This window comes from Ostrea edulis, chromosome 10, assembly GCF_947568905.1.
Source record: "Ostrea edulis chromosome 10, xbOstEdul1.1, whole genome shotgun sequence".
Taxonomy (NCBI): Eukaryota; Metazoa; Mollusca; class Bivalvia; order Ostreida; family Ostreidae; genus Ostrea; species Ostrea edulis.
This window is the reverse complement of record NC_079173.1, coordinates 22,841,718-22,859,217: the sequence shown is the minus strand read 5'-3', so window position 1 is coordinate 22,859,217 and position 17,500 is coordinate 22,841,718. Positions and strand designations below refer to the sequence as shown.

General features: G+C 36.1%; 3 protein-coding genes across 6 annotated transcripts in view; 1 reads left to right on the top strand and 2 right to left on the bottom strand.

Moving 5' to 3' along the window:
• The window catches only part of LOC130051047 (uncharacterized), a 13,697-nt gene extending 6,916 nt beyond the window's left edge, over positions 1-6,781 (bottom strand). Inside the window, exons 1-2 of one of the 4 annotated variants that reach the window (XM_056152303.1) lie at positions 6,639-6,779; positions 1,577-1,749 (exon numbers count right to left, since the gene is read on the bottom strand). Coding sequence is in view for 1 of the 4 variants with exons in the window: in XM_056152300.1 (XP_056008275.1) it covers positions 45-57 (13 nt within the window). In the remaining 3 variants the exon portion in view is untranslated. Of the gene's footprint in view, positions 1-44; positions 714-1,576; positions 1,750-6,638 lie in introns of those variants that run through there. The other 3 variants (XM_056152301.1, XM_056152302.1, XM_056152300.1) reach the window with 3 other exon arrangements.
• Positions 6,782-9,837: 3,056 nt separating this feature from the next.
• Positions 9,838-13,649, bottom strand: LOC125665559 (10 kDa heat shock protein, mitochondrial-like). Its single transcript, XM_048898264.2, has 4 exons — positions 13,535-13,649; positions 11,514-11,675; positions 10,310-10,399; positions 9,838-10,207 (listed from the first exon to the last, which is right to left on the bottom strand). The coding sequence occupies exons 1-4, from the start codon at positions 13,535-13,537 to the stop codon at positions 10,157-10,159; spliced, it is 306 nt and encodes a 101-aa protein (XP_048754221.1). The 5' UTR covers positions 13,538-13,649; the 3' UTR covers positions 9,838-10,156.
• A 67-nt stretch (positions 13,650-13,716) lies between these two features.
• Positions 13,717-17,500, top strand: part of LOC125665555 (heat shock protein 60A-like) — a 14,628-nt gene continuing 10,844 nt past the window's right edge. The window contains exons 1-6 of the mRNA XM_048898253.2: positions 13,717-13,949; positions 14,346-14,522; positions 14,879-15,131; positions 16,346-16,428; positions 16,595-16,690; positions 16,889-16,982. Of these exons, the coding sequence (XP_048754210.1) occupies positions 14,355-14,522; positions 14,879-15,131; positions 16,346-16,428; positions 16,595-16,690; positions 16,889-16,982 (694 nt within the window). The 5' untranslated portion in view covers positions 13,717-13,949; positions 14,346-14,354. The remainder of the gene's footprint in view (positions 13,950-14,345; positions 14,523-14,878; positions 15,132-16,345; positions 16,429-16,594; positions 16,691-16,888; positions 16,983-17,500) is intronic.

The window sequence follows — 17,500 nt, the reverse complement described above, 5'->3', positions numbered from 1 at the left end:
GGTGCATTTGCATAATAATTATGTAATGCACATAGCATACTCACCAAAATACCGCATCAAATGTAGACATCTATTCAACAGGTACCGGAGATGTGTACTTGCCGAAAATGTTAGATTCTCATTATTTTGATAAATCCAAGAAACAAAATGATAAATTCCGTTTGCAACTCGACAGAACTTTACAACAAGTTGTCATTTCATTATACAGACTGCGACACACTTCGCCCATGCCAATGAGGATGTCTCCAATCATGGGAGATATCAAAGTCGAATATTTTTCCTGTATTGAATGCTTGACTCACGCACGTACATATGCACTGAGTACTAGCATCTGGTTGGATACATTGCGTGCACAATTCAAAATTTACTGATGATCACATACAAACGTAGATATATAAATAAGGGAATTATGATCGGAAACATACATCTGGGTGAAAATACGGGTATTACATTAGTAATCGAAAATAAACAGTTGGTTACACAAATATATATGTATAAGGAATATATAAACGAAAATATAGTAAAACTTTCAAGATTCATTTGTCTTTTTGTGAATCACATACTGGTAAATATCACGCCTCAGACAAAATTGTTGAAATCTAATTGGTCAGATCTTGGTCACATGACGCCGTGAAAAAAAACGTATCATGCGAGTAAAATCCGTATTGGGCGAGTAATTTTATTTATCGTCGGGTTCGACTTGCAGCCGTGTCAAAAGGAAAGACATTTGACTAAGTTGTATGATTATAGACCCCCACATATACAGTTAGAGGTCTTCGACATGATAAATTCGTTACGCAGTTAGTTAGTGACCTGATACGGAAAAATACATGGTGTGAAAAGAAAACCCGTATCGGGCGAGGCGTCGCCTCGCCCGATACGGGTTTTCTTTTCACACCATGTATTTTTCCGTATCAGGTCACTAACTAACTGTGTAACTAATAGTATTTACGGTTACTTTGCATGTACATAGTCATTGATTGAACAGAGAGAGAGAGAGAGAGAGAGAGAGAGAGAGAGAGAGAGAGAGAGAGAGAGAGAGAATCCTATGTACAATATCATTTCACAGAAGGAAAGAAAATTGATTACTGATATAAGTGTAAGCTTACAAGCATTAAAAAAAGCTATTCTAAAAGTGATTGACAATAATATTATATTGGAAACCAACAGGAGTTGCAATAGTGCTAACACATGTACATGTAATTCAATTAATCGTTAGAAATTAAAAAGATATAATTATATTAGTTTTAACTTTGCATGTAGAAAATACGGACTCTGTATGTTTGAATTATTTTGTCTGCAAGATTCTTCCCCGAAAATTTAGAAACATGTGCTTTCGGTCAGAGCAGAAATGAATTGCATCTAAATGTAGATTGAATCCAAATGCGGGTTTCTTTCTTTTAATTTCATCAGACTCATTGGAAATATAAAAACTCTAAAACTATGAGTCCTTGTTTTTATTGATATCTAAATCAATATATGAATCCGGATATGAGTTACATGTAAGTAATGGGTTTTTTTTGTGTGTGACCATATAGATATTAATACTACTAATCCAAAAATAAAATGTTTATACCTTTAATTTGCCTTTTGTAAATACCACTTATCCGTGATTGTATACTGATATTGTATCATATCAAATGAAACCTCAACACGAATTTCACTGATTCATGAATATTAATATATTATTGAATACATTTGAATTTGAAATGCCGACGTACATTTTCAGTATATATCCATTGACCAAATCTACGAAATGAAAATATTTATGCATGAATTACACTCAAACTTCAAAGTAATCATTATGGCATGTTACAGAAACGTTAAAACACACATAGGATATAGCCCTGCATTGCATGCATGCGATTTTTCTGAATACACACATTTATACATGTATTTTGTGAATGAAGTTTCTACGCTTACAAAATAATCTTGGTCTTTATGTATTTTACTTTGTGATTTGTTTTACCATTCCTTACACTGTGTAAATGAAAGAAACTTGGTAAGGGGTGCAATGCTACATCATACAATCAGAATACATGTGTAGCAACGCGAAATGTAATAACCAGGCATGTATCGTCATTTTTCAAGGGGGAGGGGGACAACCGGAAGAAAAAAAAATAGGAAATTGGAATCTTAAAAAAAAAAAATTGCCGTGCCAAATGATAGCAATAATTAAAAAAAAAAAAAAAAAAAAAAAAAAGAACAACAACAATAAAACAAATAAAAACCCCAAACAAACCAAGATGTTTCGTCCGATGTTCAACAACCCCCACACTTCATTTTCCTCAATTGTTGGAGGTTGAGGATGGGATGGGGTGGTTACCGTCCTCTACTATGAGTGTCTCATAATTGTTTTACCCAATCTTCATTTTCTTAAATAAAGGTAGTGGTGGGCGTTTTTTTGTTTTGTTTTTGTTTTTACTATTGTATCAGAAATTTCAAGCTGGGGTCAAGTGGGGGTCACCCAATATATCTTTTATTTGCATTCCAAAATAAACAAATGATTTTTTTTTTAGATCAAGGTGGGGGACAGCGCCCCCTTGCCCCCTCCCCTTGATTCTATGTGCCTGATAAGGACGCGAAATATGATAATATACATTCATTGCATGATAGTGATGGAGATATGAAGATTTATTTGCCCAAGAAAAATCATATTCCCATCGGGATATTTGTCCTCTGACAAATATCTGTATATGCACATTTTTAACTATGCTTCAATGTGAGTTTATTTTGAACAATTTGAATTGATTACAAACAACTATATTTCTATATCAAATAAAATTTTGTAAGAAACCTTTTATATACTGGTATTTTGCAAGAAGTTCCCACTATGAGGAGGGGTCCTGTCCTCCTATAGTGCTGCCATGGGGGTTGTGATATGAACTTTTGAATTGTTAACCCCACATATGGCAGTTTCAGGTTTTTTATGTACATTATTATATTGTTGTGTTGTTGGTTTGTGGAGACTTTACCCCGAAATAGTAATGTATTTTGGAATTAAAGACTGATATGAAAAAAAAATATATTCCCCTCGGGATTTTTCTTGGGTGAATAAATCTTCATATCTCCCTCACTATCATGCAATAGATGTATATTATCACATTTTGCATTAATAGTACAATTTCCGTCGAGTTTGACGCAGAATGTAACAACGCAAAATGCCAAAGATATGCAAGATCTATTGAGCGCCAAATTAGCATAAACTAAAGTAATTGAAGAAAATAATAGTTAAATTAGCATAAACTGAAGTAATTGAAGATAATGATAGTTTATTACATTTTGCGTCGTTATTACATTTTGTGTTGCTACATGCCCTTCTTATGAAATGACATAACGATCGTGGATTTTATATCTATTTTTACTAAGAAATATTGTCTTTTTTTTTTTAGATTAAGTGGTAGAATACAGTAAAAGAAATTCATACACATTGAATATGAAAATTTCACCGATTATATATTTCTAATCGCAATGCCAACTTGTATAAATCCACAGTTAATCACTTTGCATGTTAGGCATGATGTATTTCAGCTGACAAAGAAGCACAATTCGTGCCCATGGGAAGTCCAACAGAATATTGGATGACCTGATCACCAAAGACCACGAAGATATTGTTAATGCTGAACTCCAGCATATTTTTTATTACAATTTCAGAGTACTTGTGCGTGGAATCAGAGTGGCGTTTAATAAAGTAATTTTTTGAATGACTGATCACTAGATATGAATACACATGTATTTGCGTTTTCCATTTTTGTTGAAGAAGCAACAAATCTATGTAACAATATTCCATTATCACCTGCATATGGTGTTTATATCTCTCGACTGATTCGATATGCAAGAGTTTGTTCTGCGTATGGTCAGTTTTAAATCGAGGCAAGCTACTGACAAACAAGTTGATGGTACAGGGGTTTCAACAGTCTCGTTTAAAGTCAGCATTTCGCAAATTCCATAGTCGTTATAACGATTTAGTTTGCCAATACAACCTATCATTGGGTCAAATGCTGTCTGACGTGTTTCATACCGATTGTTAGACCGTTCTTGGCACACTGATTTTGACTACGGATAACTCCGTTTACCTGATCAAAATATGGGGCTCACGGTGGGTGTGACCAGTCAACAGGGGATGCTTACTCCTCGTAGGCACCCGATCCCACCTCTGGTATATCCAGGGGTCAGTATTTGCCCAATTATCTATTTTGTATTGCTTGTTGGAGTTATGAGATTGATCACTGTTCGTTATCTTCACATTTGTAGGAGTTATGAGATTGATCACTGTTCGTTATCTTCACCTTTATAGGAGTTATGAGATTGATCACTGTTCGTTATCTTCACCTTTGTAGGAGTTGTGAGATTGATCACTGTTCGTTATCTTCACCTTTATAGGAGTTGTGAGATTGATCACTGTTCGTTATCTTCACCTTTCATCATGTCAGCTAAATGATCAGTGGTTGCATAATTCTTTATTAATATGGAATAATGTAGGAAACTTTGATCACGTCACTTAAAATATTGAATGACAGACATACATGTATTTGTTGCTCGCAAAGAGATGGAGTCTACACTTTACGACTCATATGTATTTAATGCAACAAATCTGTATACATGTACATGCGGTTCTGAATATCTGTGTTGTATAAGGTTATATTTCTTTAATGCGACACGTGTGTATACATGTATATATATATATATATATATATATATATATATATATATAACCATTTGTAGACAACGTCATTGATGTCAAAAACTTACAAGTTGTATTGAATCTAGATTTATCTGGGCTGGTATTTTTTTTCTCTTCATATTGATCAAGGTAGAACTCCTTCCTCCGTATGATGTTGATTTGCGAATTTTGAATTTCTCACCCAAGTCCCTATGAGAGATTTTAGGCTGAGATTCCTGATGCTTTATCAGCTTGATCTTATCACAAAATGGTAACTCAAGACGTTGACGCTTTGCTTGATGAGACATGTTCGATATAGAAATTTGTAGACTAGCAGCATTTATGTAGAATTTCGACTTATGTTTTAATAAACAAAACTAACACATAGCCATTTGATTGCTGCAATTAATACACAGAGTAGGTACAGAGTAGGTACTGCTCACTTTGATACGGGGATCTTTGATCAATTATCGGTGGAGATCAAACTAGTCCGCTAGTACCTACAGGTAATTATTACAAGAAATAGTCTTGCTGCAATCATCTAATTTGAACTAAAAATTTATAACAGGATACATAAAGAAAACACAGAGGTCTATTATTGGAATTCCTCTTACCTATAAAAACTCTGTGTACGTCCATTGCTTATATCGTTAACAAATTTGTTTTGACGTTTTTGAAAAGTATAGTAGTATATATATAATTGTACATGTAATTTGAATATCTCTTAGGAATTTTAAGTCTATGGAAACCAAGAAAATTAATCTATCTTTTGATAATTATCATTAACAGTCATGGGTTTGTTGTTTATTAACTACCGCTTATATCCATGGTGCAAGAATATGGCGTGTTGTTGTATTCATTCAATATGTGTATATCTGTTTATAACATTTCGTACAGAATTTCAGTGATTCCGAAGGTCCGTCGGACATTGGCAAAAGTCCGGTAATTTTTGTTTTGGTCCGATCAATATCAGTTGTTGGTCGGACCAAGTGTCTGATGATTTTTTTCCCCAATGAAATACATGATTAGATAAATTTTCAATTTTTAGCAGCATGTCCCAAAATTTACTCTGTTTTTTAGTCAATGCAAACAGAAAACCTGTTTGTAACGTTTAACTCGAATATTTAATCAAACTTGCAATCATTAATACAATTGAGCAATATCCCGTGAAATTACAGACGTCTTTGAAACATTTGAATTAGGTAATGAATAGCAAGTAAATGAAGCGTTTAAACTGATCAAGAAGTACTTGAACAACATGGACACGTTTGATTGGAGTTACGCGAATTGCTCGAGTTTAAAAAAACGTGTATTTCATAACAATGGTGTTGAACACGGGTTGGAAAAGTTTACTCCACTGACGAATCTGAAGTGAAATGCTTGGGCTAATAAAGTACGTCGCCGATGCCATTCTGGGACAGAATTTCAAATTTACATGAAAGCTTCCTGACATTTTGTTAAAATGATACCCCTAGGGGTAGGGTAGGGCGACAATAGGGTATCAAAGGTTAACATGGGAATATATTGGGGACATCTTTAAAGATCTTTTCAAGAACCACTGGGCCAGAAAATTCAAATTTACATGAAATATTTTAAAGCTTCCTGATATAGTGTAAATTCAAGTTTGTCAAAACCATGGACCCCAAGGGTAAGGTGGGGCCACAATAGGGGATGAATTTTGGTCTGGTAAAATGTGATTTGGTCCAGTAACAACTCGACCATTACTGGACCAAATGTCCAGTAAGTACCAGAAAACCCTGGGAAGCACTGCGGTAATGTTTTTGACCACTGTTCGATATCTCCACTTTTCATATCTTAAATCCTCTTTTCAAATATAAATAAAAATTGTCGGAATGTTATGTTGTCACTCCAAAGTTAACTAGGGCATGGTCCAGTAATTATTGAGTCGCTAGCCATGCATTTTATTTCTACCCAAAAAAGGTAAATATCAACACAACATCTGAATAATACTTACGTTAATTGTTGGAATGGATGTCAACAACAAAATTTGATTGTGATTAAGAAGTCCGTTCCAACTGCTCATTAATTTACAACTCGCCCAACAGGTACCGCACTGAGTGCGTCTACCAGTGTTCGGTTTCCGGAAGTCTTGTTTGTACCACGCGGGGAAATTCCCATCTTAAAGGGACTGGATCGCTGCTTTTTTTTTTTTTTTTTTTTTAATTTTTTTTCTTTCAGTTTTGATGTTAAACATTAAAAACTTGACTCGTTTAATTAATGTTGACAGCCAAAATTTTGAATTTCTGAATGCAAGGATGATCTAGCAATATTTTATAGCCTTAACTCTGTTGTCGGGTTGCGTCGAAAATTTTAGTTTTAAATAACCAACAGTGTCGTGGCCTTTTCAGTGCTTATAATATATATATATATATATATATATATATATATATATATATAAACAGAGGCCCGAGTCTTTCTATGTTTACGAAGAAGTGAACTTTTAATTTTGTAATATAAAACATCTTGATTTTGCACGATCATAAATGTAAGTTAACTAACTTTTAGATGACACATTTTACCTAAATAATACTTAAAATGGGGTAGATATAATAAACCTAAATCGAGATCCATTTCTTTGAAAAATTCGTAAACAATAACATACTGCAATCTTTGTTTAAAAGACAAATTATAAACTTTTGTGATAATGTAACAAACGGTACCATGGTTATATGTGACTTATGTTTCTCGTACTTTAAAAATATCAGATTTTACTGGGGGGTTTTTCAACAAAATTTGTTGCAATAATATGTGATTGAAAAAATGCCATGAGCTTTCATGTACAATTTGTCTATAATCTTACAACAATGGAACAATTTTATTGCAGATGTTTTGATTGTACAATCTATTTAATCGTTTTTGCCAACATAGGTCTAACACATTTCTGTAAACATTCTCCTACTATCCTTGTTGTTTAAATTCGTTCTCAGAAACTACGGTACAACTTTCTCATACAAACTCCTAAACATAAGATAGCACCAACAGTATAAGGCATTCTGACGTCAGGGACTTTACTGGACCAGTATAAAGCATTCTGACGTCAGGAACTTTACTGGACCAATATAAAAAATTCTGACGTCAGGGACGTTAATGGACCAATATAAGGCATTTTGACGGCAAGGACTTTACTGGACAATATAAGGCATTCTGACGCCAGGGACTTTATTTGACCAATATAAATCAACACTTTTGCAAATCACAGACATTCTAATTCTCTGTAAGACATTGAGAACCTCTCGTGATCTACAATCTCATCCAGTGCATGTAACGTTATCCCTTCGTCCGATGACAAACCGGTCTTGGTACCTCAGTGCTGGAGCGTTCGCTTCGAAACCTGGCCTGGAGGTTATAAAACTTTTATCGTACTCATACTCAACCTCAGCCATTTTGGGGGGGGGGGGGGTATAACTCTGAGCAAGCTTTGAAACATACTCGAAAAATCTTGAGCATGTACTCCATTTGAGTGTGAGAATGATTTTATAAAAGTTTTATAATCTTCGCTTTTGACTATGTGTACGATTTAGAGAACATAGTTTGAGTCTGAGTATGAGAATGTGCTCAAAAAAGTTTTATAACCTCCAGGCCAGGAGATCGTTTGTTCGAGCCCTGCTCGTGCCATGACCGCGTCAAACCTAAAAAGTTAAAATAGGTAGTGATTGCTCCTTCGCTAAACGTTTTAAGAGAGAATCACGGATCTTTCGGATATGACCTTATAAACGGATGTCCCGTCTTGCGACAGGCTTTGGCACGATAAAGATCCTTCAATACTACGACCCCGAGCGCTAAGCATAGGTTTAATTTTGTGGTACTTCGCCTATAGCCGGTGACGTCTCAATACAAGTGAAAAATTATCAACGGAACATAAAAACAATCAATCCTATGATAGACATAGAGACTATATATCTGCACCAGCCACCTGGAGATATCCTTAATTACAACCACAAACAAAAAGTTTTAAATTGTAGCCCAAAGGGTCCACTACATTGGTCTTGGATTCTTTCTACCAGGTCTGCAGAGATTGGCCATAGAAAGGCGGCCATCAAACCCGTAGTCTTTGGGATACCGAAAACATCGATGTCAAGTAAGCTAAGCAACACTTAAATTCTGTATATGATAGACATTTTGTCTGCATGGTATCGAACACCTAACACAGCTAGTGGTTACCTTGTGCCTTCCTCCCACGACAGAATAAAATCATGGACTCAGAAATCTGGACCCTTGGGTCCACCGAACCCTAAAACTGAAGGCAGAGAATGATAGTCCCTCTGGTCATCTAAGTCCTTGGGTTCATTTTGCCTGGTCTTAAATAAAATATTAGTGCTAAAGAGGCAGTCATTTAAACCCTTATATTCTCCAAAATGTGGAAAGCCAAATTCAGGCAAGCTAAACCTTTTGCGTGTCACAGGCCACTTGTTTGCATAGGAGCAAATACCTCCCAGAACCTACTACCCTGTCCAGTCGTCACTTTGTCCAGTTTTAGATTAGAAATAGGGATGCCAAATCCATCGAGATTCACCATTAACCAATATGCACACAGCAACTAACTGAAGGCGGGAAATGACCTTTCTGCCTCGTCTTCAATGATTAGCACTCGAGAAACAGCGAAATACCCTGCCAGATACAAAAAATGTCAAAGTTCATCCAATCGAAACACCACTTCTGGGTATCACCGACTTCCATGGTATCGAGTACCCCTAAGAATCACCTACTCCAATGTGTGGTCATTAGGTTCCATGGTATCGAGTACCCCTTAGGATCACCTATTCCAGTGTGGTCATTGTCTCTTATTCCCGTGACAAGTACAACTGTTCCGACCCTAGTATACCTATAGTGAACACACTTATAATGAATTCATGCCTATTGCTAAGTGATATTTATTATTCCACTATGAGAGGAAAATAAAGGAAATTGTATTAAATTTAACGAAGTTTGGTTAACAAACTGGTTTTTGCTGGCCCTGGAGGTTAGCTATAACCATCTTTTACTGTGCCTCAGCCTAATGGGTGGTAGATGTCAGATAATTAGCATGGATAGCAAGAATGTGATATTCATGAAATTAATTTTGAACCTCCTTCATTTTCCTCCCGCCCTTTTTTAAAAAAAATTATATAGTCCCCTCTCTTCTACAGCATCATACTATTATTAAAACAAGAGAGTTTTATATGAATAATCTTTAATACACGTATATATCATCTACCTGTACTAGTAATCACAGAATACACACACAACAAACATGATTTATGAACTTAATGAATTTAAAATATGACAAGTTCATAAAAAAGAGAGATGACATCTGTGGATTATCTCCCTTTTTGTGGTCAACGTTTCAGTTTGAAGAACACAATTCCAGATATTACTGTAGCACTTGCTTCTCCATTTGTAGTGGTCTGCATGTTCAACACACAAATATCTGTCTGAAATGTTATCGTTCACTCAAAATCTTTCATTAGATTTACCAAATATCACACAAATTTTCTATGATTGAAATTTTCCCAAAATGTCTCCATCCCGGAATAGGAAGTACTCCTGCAAAATAATAAAGAACAACATAGTTATCCCCATTTGACATACAAAGAAAAACTTGTTCACATAAAAATGTTACGATTTTAGCAGACAATGAATCCTCACCTTTTCATCAAGGACAACTTGAGTACCGCCATATTCTGGTAAGAGGACTTGATCTCCAACCTTCACACTGATTGGTACAACGTTACCTTGCTGGAAAATACAAATTTAAATGTAAAACTATCTTCATTTGTATATATGAAAATAACAGTGTCTTCCCCTTTCATCTCAATTGTTGTAATACAGCAGTATCCAAAGATATGAATAGTTCCGAGTGTTTTTATTATCCAGTCCCTGAATGGTTAGATAGGCCCACACCCGACTTAGTCCCTGAATGTTGAGATAGGCCCACACCTGACTTGGTCCCTGAATGGTTAGATAGGCCCACACCTGACTTAGTCCCTGAATGTTGAGATAGGCCCACACCTGACTTGGTCCCTGAATGGTTAGATAGGCCCACACCTGACTTAGTCCCTGAATGGTTAGATAGCCCCACACCTGACTTAGTCCCTGAATGGTTAGATAGCCCCACACCTGACTTAGTCCCTGAATGTTTAGATAGCCCCACACCTGACTTAGTCCCTGAATGGTTAGATAGGCCCACACTTGACTTAGTCCCTGAATGTTGAGATAGCCCCACACCTGACTTAGTCCCTGAATGGTTTAGATAAGCCCACACCCGACTTAGTCCCTGAATGGTTAGATAGCCCCACACTTGACTATGTCCCTGAATGTTTCTACTACATGCCCCGAGTATTTAAATGGGCCCCTACTGGGCCTGGCTTGGATTTCCTGAAAAAATATCCACCATATTAGTTAAGAGTTTTCTTTTACTCAAGACTGAGCAATCAAAGTTTGAGTAAAATCTCAGACTTAAAGTCTAAGTCACTGAACACATTTACTAGGTACCCTGAGTGTATAGATGACCCCTGCTAGGTTTGTTTACTTGCCCTTGGGTGTTCAGATGGATTGATGCACCTGTTTAATGCTGGACCAGTGACCCTATTCACAAAATAAGACTAAGATCAAAATTTACAAACACAGTAATTTTCTTTTTCTTCATTTCTTGTAGATTTTCTTAATTAATATGTTAAGTACATCCATGGTTTATATAACTTGAATACATATGTATGACCTTGTGATCAGTATTTGATTATCAGACAGAATTTTTTTCCCAGCCTAGTCGTAAGATAGTTTGTGAATAAGTGCCCTCCTTGAATGTATATATGTGTCCTGAGAGTTTACTTTAGATGGGTTTATACTGTACCTGGTCCCTGGCTCCGTTTCCTGTGGCTACTACAGTGGCTTGAAGGATTTTTCCTTGAGATTTCTCTGGAAGCATGATCCCACCTTTTGTTTTCAATTCTGGTGCAAATCTCTCCACCAGAACTCGGTCAAAAAGGGGCAAGAATCGCTTCAGGGCAGAGGCCTAGGAAAAATAATTCTGTCAGTTAACATGATTTACCGACTAGAATACGATTTTTTCACATCAGGATAGTTCATCGTAAGTAGGTCACAATAAAGAAGCATGTTTTTAAAGCTTTCATGAAGTAGACAGTGATGTCCACACCCATTAGTTATTCTAAATTTAGGACATTTTATGCAATATGATGGTTATTCATACAAGTTCTTCACTAAGTCTATTATTTTTCAAACTAAAATAATTTTTAATAATGGGTCTTCTGCGTGTTTCATGAGCAAAAAAAATAAAAAAATTATTTCATCACTAAAATAATACGGAACTTTTGGGATGTGCTGGAACGACCGATTAGACTTGACATTTATACACCGTGGTCACTTGATAGTAAGCAATTGTAGGGCAAAGTTGACATTAATACAACTGGTGTTTCGCTAGCAGACGGTCCGTAAAGAGCTATGCACAGTCCCACGATGATGATCCAAGTGACTAATGGTGCTTAATACCTGAATGTAAATTAGATGGAAAGAAAAAGGCACATTTAGACGCGTATCCTTGGATGGAAGGCGTGAAGTTTTACCGATATCCTCAAGATATTCCCTAGATTTGTTTTCCTCGCCAACACACGTCAAATGCATTTTCTTATAAATGGTTGTAGTGATCCCTTTCTTTGAAAAATAGCATTTTAATACAGTAATTTGATAGTAATTGACGTATTCCATGCTTGTTAACTTCGTTTTTATTGTAATCCGGAAGTGACATGCCCTACAAATTACGTTCAACGCGCGATAAAAGTCGGAATGGATCCGTATCTCGAAAGTCCCGTATTGTCCATGTATATTTCAGATTTAGGTCAACAATTAAAGGAGGAGATAGATGTTTATGGCTGCTACTAATTGAACGTTTTTTGTAATTCAAGATTTCCTTCAACTTTTACCCCTGCTTTTATATTGTAACATGTCTCCCCTGCACATGTCACAATGAATATAAAAGCGGGGGTAAGAGTCAGAGGAATCTCGGATTACATTTTCTGTAAGCACTTTCAAAACACTCTGACATCATTCAACATGCCAGTTCTACAGTGCCCAGTGGAAATATGCGGATGGACATAGAATTTGGATCCGGATATTGAATTTGCAGCTGCAGGGTGCCCTGACCACTGCTCTCCTAATTCATAAGAGAACTGTACATGCATCCTGTATACACACCTTCAGACTAACCCTTCAGCTTCTGGATGATCTGCATTGAGTCTGACTATTTTACTTGAAATGGATAAGATTATGCAAAATGTTCGACCAATCAATGGACAGAATTAAATATAGAACTGACCAAAACTAGGACTAATATAATTTTGGAATAGATAAAGTTAAAACAGACCTACATGCAAATTGCATTCAACATTATAATGTTCAAATTGATTTAATTTTAAATTTTGCAAAATTTTGTAGCTTAAATAAAAGAATTTATAAAAATCCAATACTACCCCTAGGCCCTTCCTCACATGCAAAAAAAACCAAAACTTCTTCTTTAAAGTCAGTACCCGTGAGCACATGTACATGTATATCTATTATGCAACATCGATTTTCGAGTTTAACACAGTAATCAATCATTAACCTGTACGCATAGCTCATGGATTGGTCATTCGAGTGAATTTTATTGACTGTATTGATAAAATTTCGAACTCCTGAGTTTTCTTCATGCCCAATGTTGCATCACAAAAAAATAATGAATCCTCCCCGACTATAATAACACCAGTAAAACTTCTACATTCTCAAAATAAATCATTTGACGATAACGTTGTTACTTATCAATGACAATTCATGATCATTGTAATTAAAATACGTTAACTGTCAATGCATTGCATTACTTACCATCTTCTTTTTTTACTGCAAAATGAGCTCAAAAACTGTCTGACCTCCGAAACGTCTAGAAATGAAACCACGTGTAGAATTTACATCTCCACGCAGGCGCAGACTTTCCGGAAAACATGAGGCCCTTCAAGTAGCTTATATCAATCAATATTATGTCTACTTCTCTTAATTATTGATATGATAAAATTTCTAACAAAGATTGAAATGCAAAAGCTGTATGAAATATCAAAAGTACCAAATTTGATTAATGTATGATAAAGGGAAATAGTTATGATCTGTTAAGTAACAAAGTACATGGTGCAGGGCCTCAAGATTAGAAACTTTCCGAAGGTTACACGAAAGGATCCGGTCACAGCTTCCAGAAACCTGCAAGAGGTGATATTACGAACTTCACCAGCTTCAAAACTGTCTAAAGGTATGACTTTTCTTTGTCAATTATTGCTTAAAATTGTTTTCCAGCTTATTTATATTTCAGTAGTTAACAATGTAAAGTAAGTGCTTTGATACTTTTAAAATTTTGCAAAAACTGATTTGACCCACGTGGGTAGCACGTTTCATCAGAAAATCATTGTTACATAAATTTGAAGTTCTGCGTTTGTATTGCTTGTCTGCATCTATCTAGGAAAGAAAGTTGAGATCAAAATGAAATCTGCATTGGAAAATTGTTCTGGTGAATTTAGAACGTGTACTCATTGAAAAATTATTGTTTTGACCGGTGTCACCGGCATTGGGAGAGGTCATTAATTATGCCCTTGTGAATACTCGCAATAAGTTAATGAATAAAGGGGAAAGGTCCTTCTTATTATTACAGATCAACATCATGTATCGTCTTCCAAGTCTTCTCCGCCCTACAGTAGCACGTCACTTTGCTCCCACACTTAGACGAAATTATGCTAAAGATGTAAAATTTGGAGCTGATGCCAGAGCGATGATGCTCCAGGGTGTGGACACCCTCGCTGATGCTGTCGCAGTCACTATGGGACCTAAGGTCTTGTATAACATTTGTTACACATTCATTTCAATACCCTTTTTCATTTGATAATGTGGAGATAATGACTGTTGATTGTGTGAATTTGGTTTTCTTTCTTTTTAATTTGTGTTGCATTATTATCATGTACATGAAACCTTCTTAATGCAGATGTACTAATCAACTTAAAAAAATCACTTGCAAACATATATAAATATGAAGTGCAGTACATTTTAGGTTGAAAACCAAATGCCGTGACAGAATCATGCACACCTAATGATTCTTAAACATAGGTTGTTTTTGCTTTAAAATTTGTAGTAATTTTAAAAAACTTAATTAGAGAAACTAAAACTAAATATGTCAAAAATATTATACAGGGCAGAAATGTTATCCTTGAACAAAGCTGGGGAAGCCCAAAGATCACAAAAGATGGAGTGACAGTAGCGAAAGCAGTAGAGCTACAGGATAAGTACCAGAACATTGGGGCCAGACTTGTCCAGGATGTGGCCAACAACACCAACGAGGAGGCGGGAGATGGCACCACCTGTGCTACAGTCCTGGCCCGAGCTATCGCCAAGGAAGGCTTCGACAAGATCAGCAAAGGAGCCAATCCAATCGAGATTAGGAGAGGTATAGTTATTCCAGTACTGAAACATCATTTACAGGTTCCATTTACTTAAAGTTAATGGGATTTGGTTACACAGATTTAGCAGACAGTTATGTCTTGTATTATTAGCCGAGTTGCAACGAAGTTGAACTCGGCTATTGGTTTGGTGATGCGGGCGGTTGGGCGTCAACAATTGGTTTCCGGATGATAACTCGAAAAGTTTACAATCTAATCAAATGAAACTTTGATATATTGTTGGGTACCAGGTAAGGAAAACCCCTATTGATTTTGGAGAAAAATGATCAAAGGTCAAGGTCACCGTGACCGAAAATTTCAGGAAAATTTGGTTTCCGGATGATAACTCCGAAAGTTTAAATCCAAATCAAATGAAACTTTGATATATTGTTGGGTACCAGGTAAGGAAGACCCCTATTGATTTTGGAGAAAAAAGGTCAAGGTCACAGTGACCGAATATAAAATGAAAATTTCAGAAATATTTGGTTTCCGGATGATAACTCAGAAAGTTTAAATCCGAATCAAATGATACTTGAAGATATTGTTATGTACCAGGTAAGGAAGACCCCTATTGACTTTGGAGAAAATAGGTCAAAGGTCAAGGTCACAGTGACTGAAAATAGATTTAAAATTCCAAAAGGATTTTGGTTTCCGGAGGATAACTCGAAAATTTTTAATTTGAATCAAATGAAACTTGGATATATTGTTGGATACCAGCAAAGCAAGGCCCCTATTGATTTTGAAGAACAAAGGTCAAGGTCACAGTGACCGAATATAGATTGAAAACTTCAGACAAATATGGTTTCTGGACAGTAACTCGAAAAGTTTAAAACTGAAATTAGTTTTTCACAATTATAAATATACCACGTCATTCCTGGCTTTACAATGTATCCCATGCAACTCGGCTAATGCACCCCTGGGTGCATATACTGATTTTTTTATGATAAATGTAACTTTGTGGCTGAAGCAAAATTTAAGATAGCTTGTATAAGTAATGATAAGGTCTTTGCATCCATCTTCGTCACGTGACCGTATTTTGGGTCATGTGATTGTTCAATGATGCTACAGCAGCACATGCTCCTTTCACGTTGTGATGGACCTTTGTCGTCATGACGATAGAAATCATGTGACAATTCTAGCTAAACTACTGGGTGACAGTTGTCTTGTATTGATCTACATGTGTTGATTCCTGGACTTTAATGTTGTCGCTTGATTGTTTTAGGGGTGATGATGGCTGTAGAGGTGGTTGTGGATAATCTAAAGAAAATGTCCAAACAGGTGTCCACCCCAGAGGAAATTGCTCAGGTATGCTGGTATGCCAGAATGGAAAGAAATTGTGGGAATAGCAGTATTCTTTTTAAAGTTATGTTAAAGTTAGTTGATAGAAAATTAGTTTTTATACCCCTGAGAAGGAAGGTCGGGTTCACAATGTTTGACAAACATGTCTTGTTCATATGTCATCTCTGTTCAGGTGGCAACAATTTCTGCCAATGGCGACAAGGACATTGGGAATCTGATTGCCGATGCCATGAAGAAAGTTGGAAGAGATGGGGTCATAACTGTGAAGGTAGGCACTTTTATTACTGTTTAAGGTGAGTGAAATTGTGGATATATTGATGAGCTTTGAATTTCAGTTTTCTTTAAAAAGTTACGTGAAATTATTACTATAGTCTATTTATAGACATTATATAGTTGGTATGCTAGTAGAAACATGTCAGACGGAAAGTAGTGGATCAGTCTAATCTAAATTTGTTCTGCATTTTAGGATGGTAAAACGTTAAAGGATGAGCTGGAGACGATTGAGGGAATGAAATTTGACAGAGGATACATCTCTCCATATTTCATGAATTCCTCAAAAGGTTTGTTTAGTTTGCATTTACCACAAGTTGTAGAATGGCAGGAATCTGTTCCTCTACTGATGCTGTGGTTTCCCTGATCAACTTTTTTTTTTGCATCATGATTTATGGTTTTGCCAACAATTAATAATTTCTGCGGTAGGGTATTCATTTGTGAAAAGATACCTCTTCTTGAAACATGCTTCCTTTATTAGTTGATTTCAAGCTTTTACCCAACCATGTAGCAAAGATGAAACCAATATATCGTATAATTATAGATAAGGCTGGTTCATTTATTGGGGGTGTTAATTATACCCCCCGCAACAAGTTGTGGGGGGGGGGGTATACTGGAATCAGGTTGTCCGTCTGTCCGTCCATCTGTAGACGCAATGGTTTCCGGACTCTAAAGCATTATCCTTTCCACCTACCGTCACCATATCATATATATGGACTACCCATGGGATGAAGATGTTCCCTATCGATTTTTGGGTCAAAAGGTCAAAGGTCAAGCGCACTGGACATCGAAGTAGCAATATGGTTTC

Coding starts and splice junctions, on each gene's coding strand:
- LOC125665559 (XM_048898264.2), bottom strand. Junction 10,400..11,513: donor GAAACGGAGCCAGGGACCAG/GTACAGTATAAA, acceptor TGTATTTTCCAG/CAAGGTAACGTTGTACCAAT. Junction 10,208..10,309: donor AAGTTGTCCTTGATGAAAAG/GTGAGGATTCAT, acceptor ATTATTTTGCAG/GAGTACTTCCTATTCCGGGA.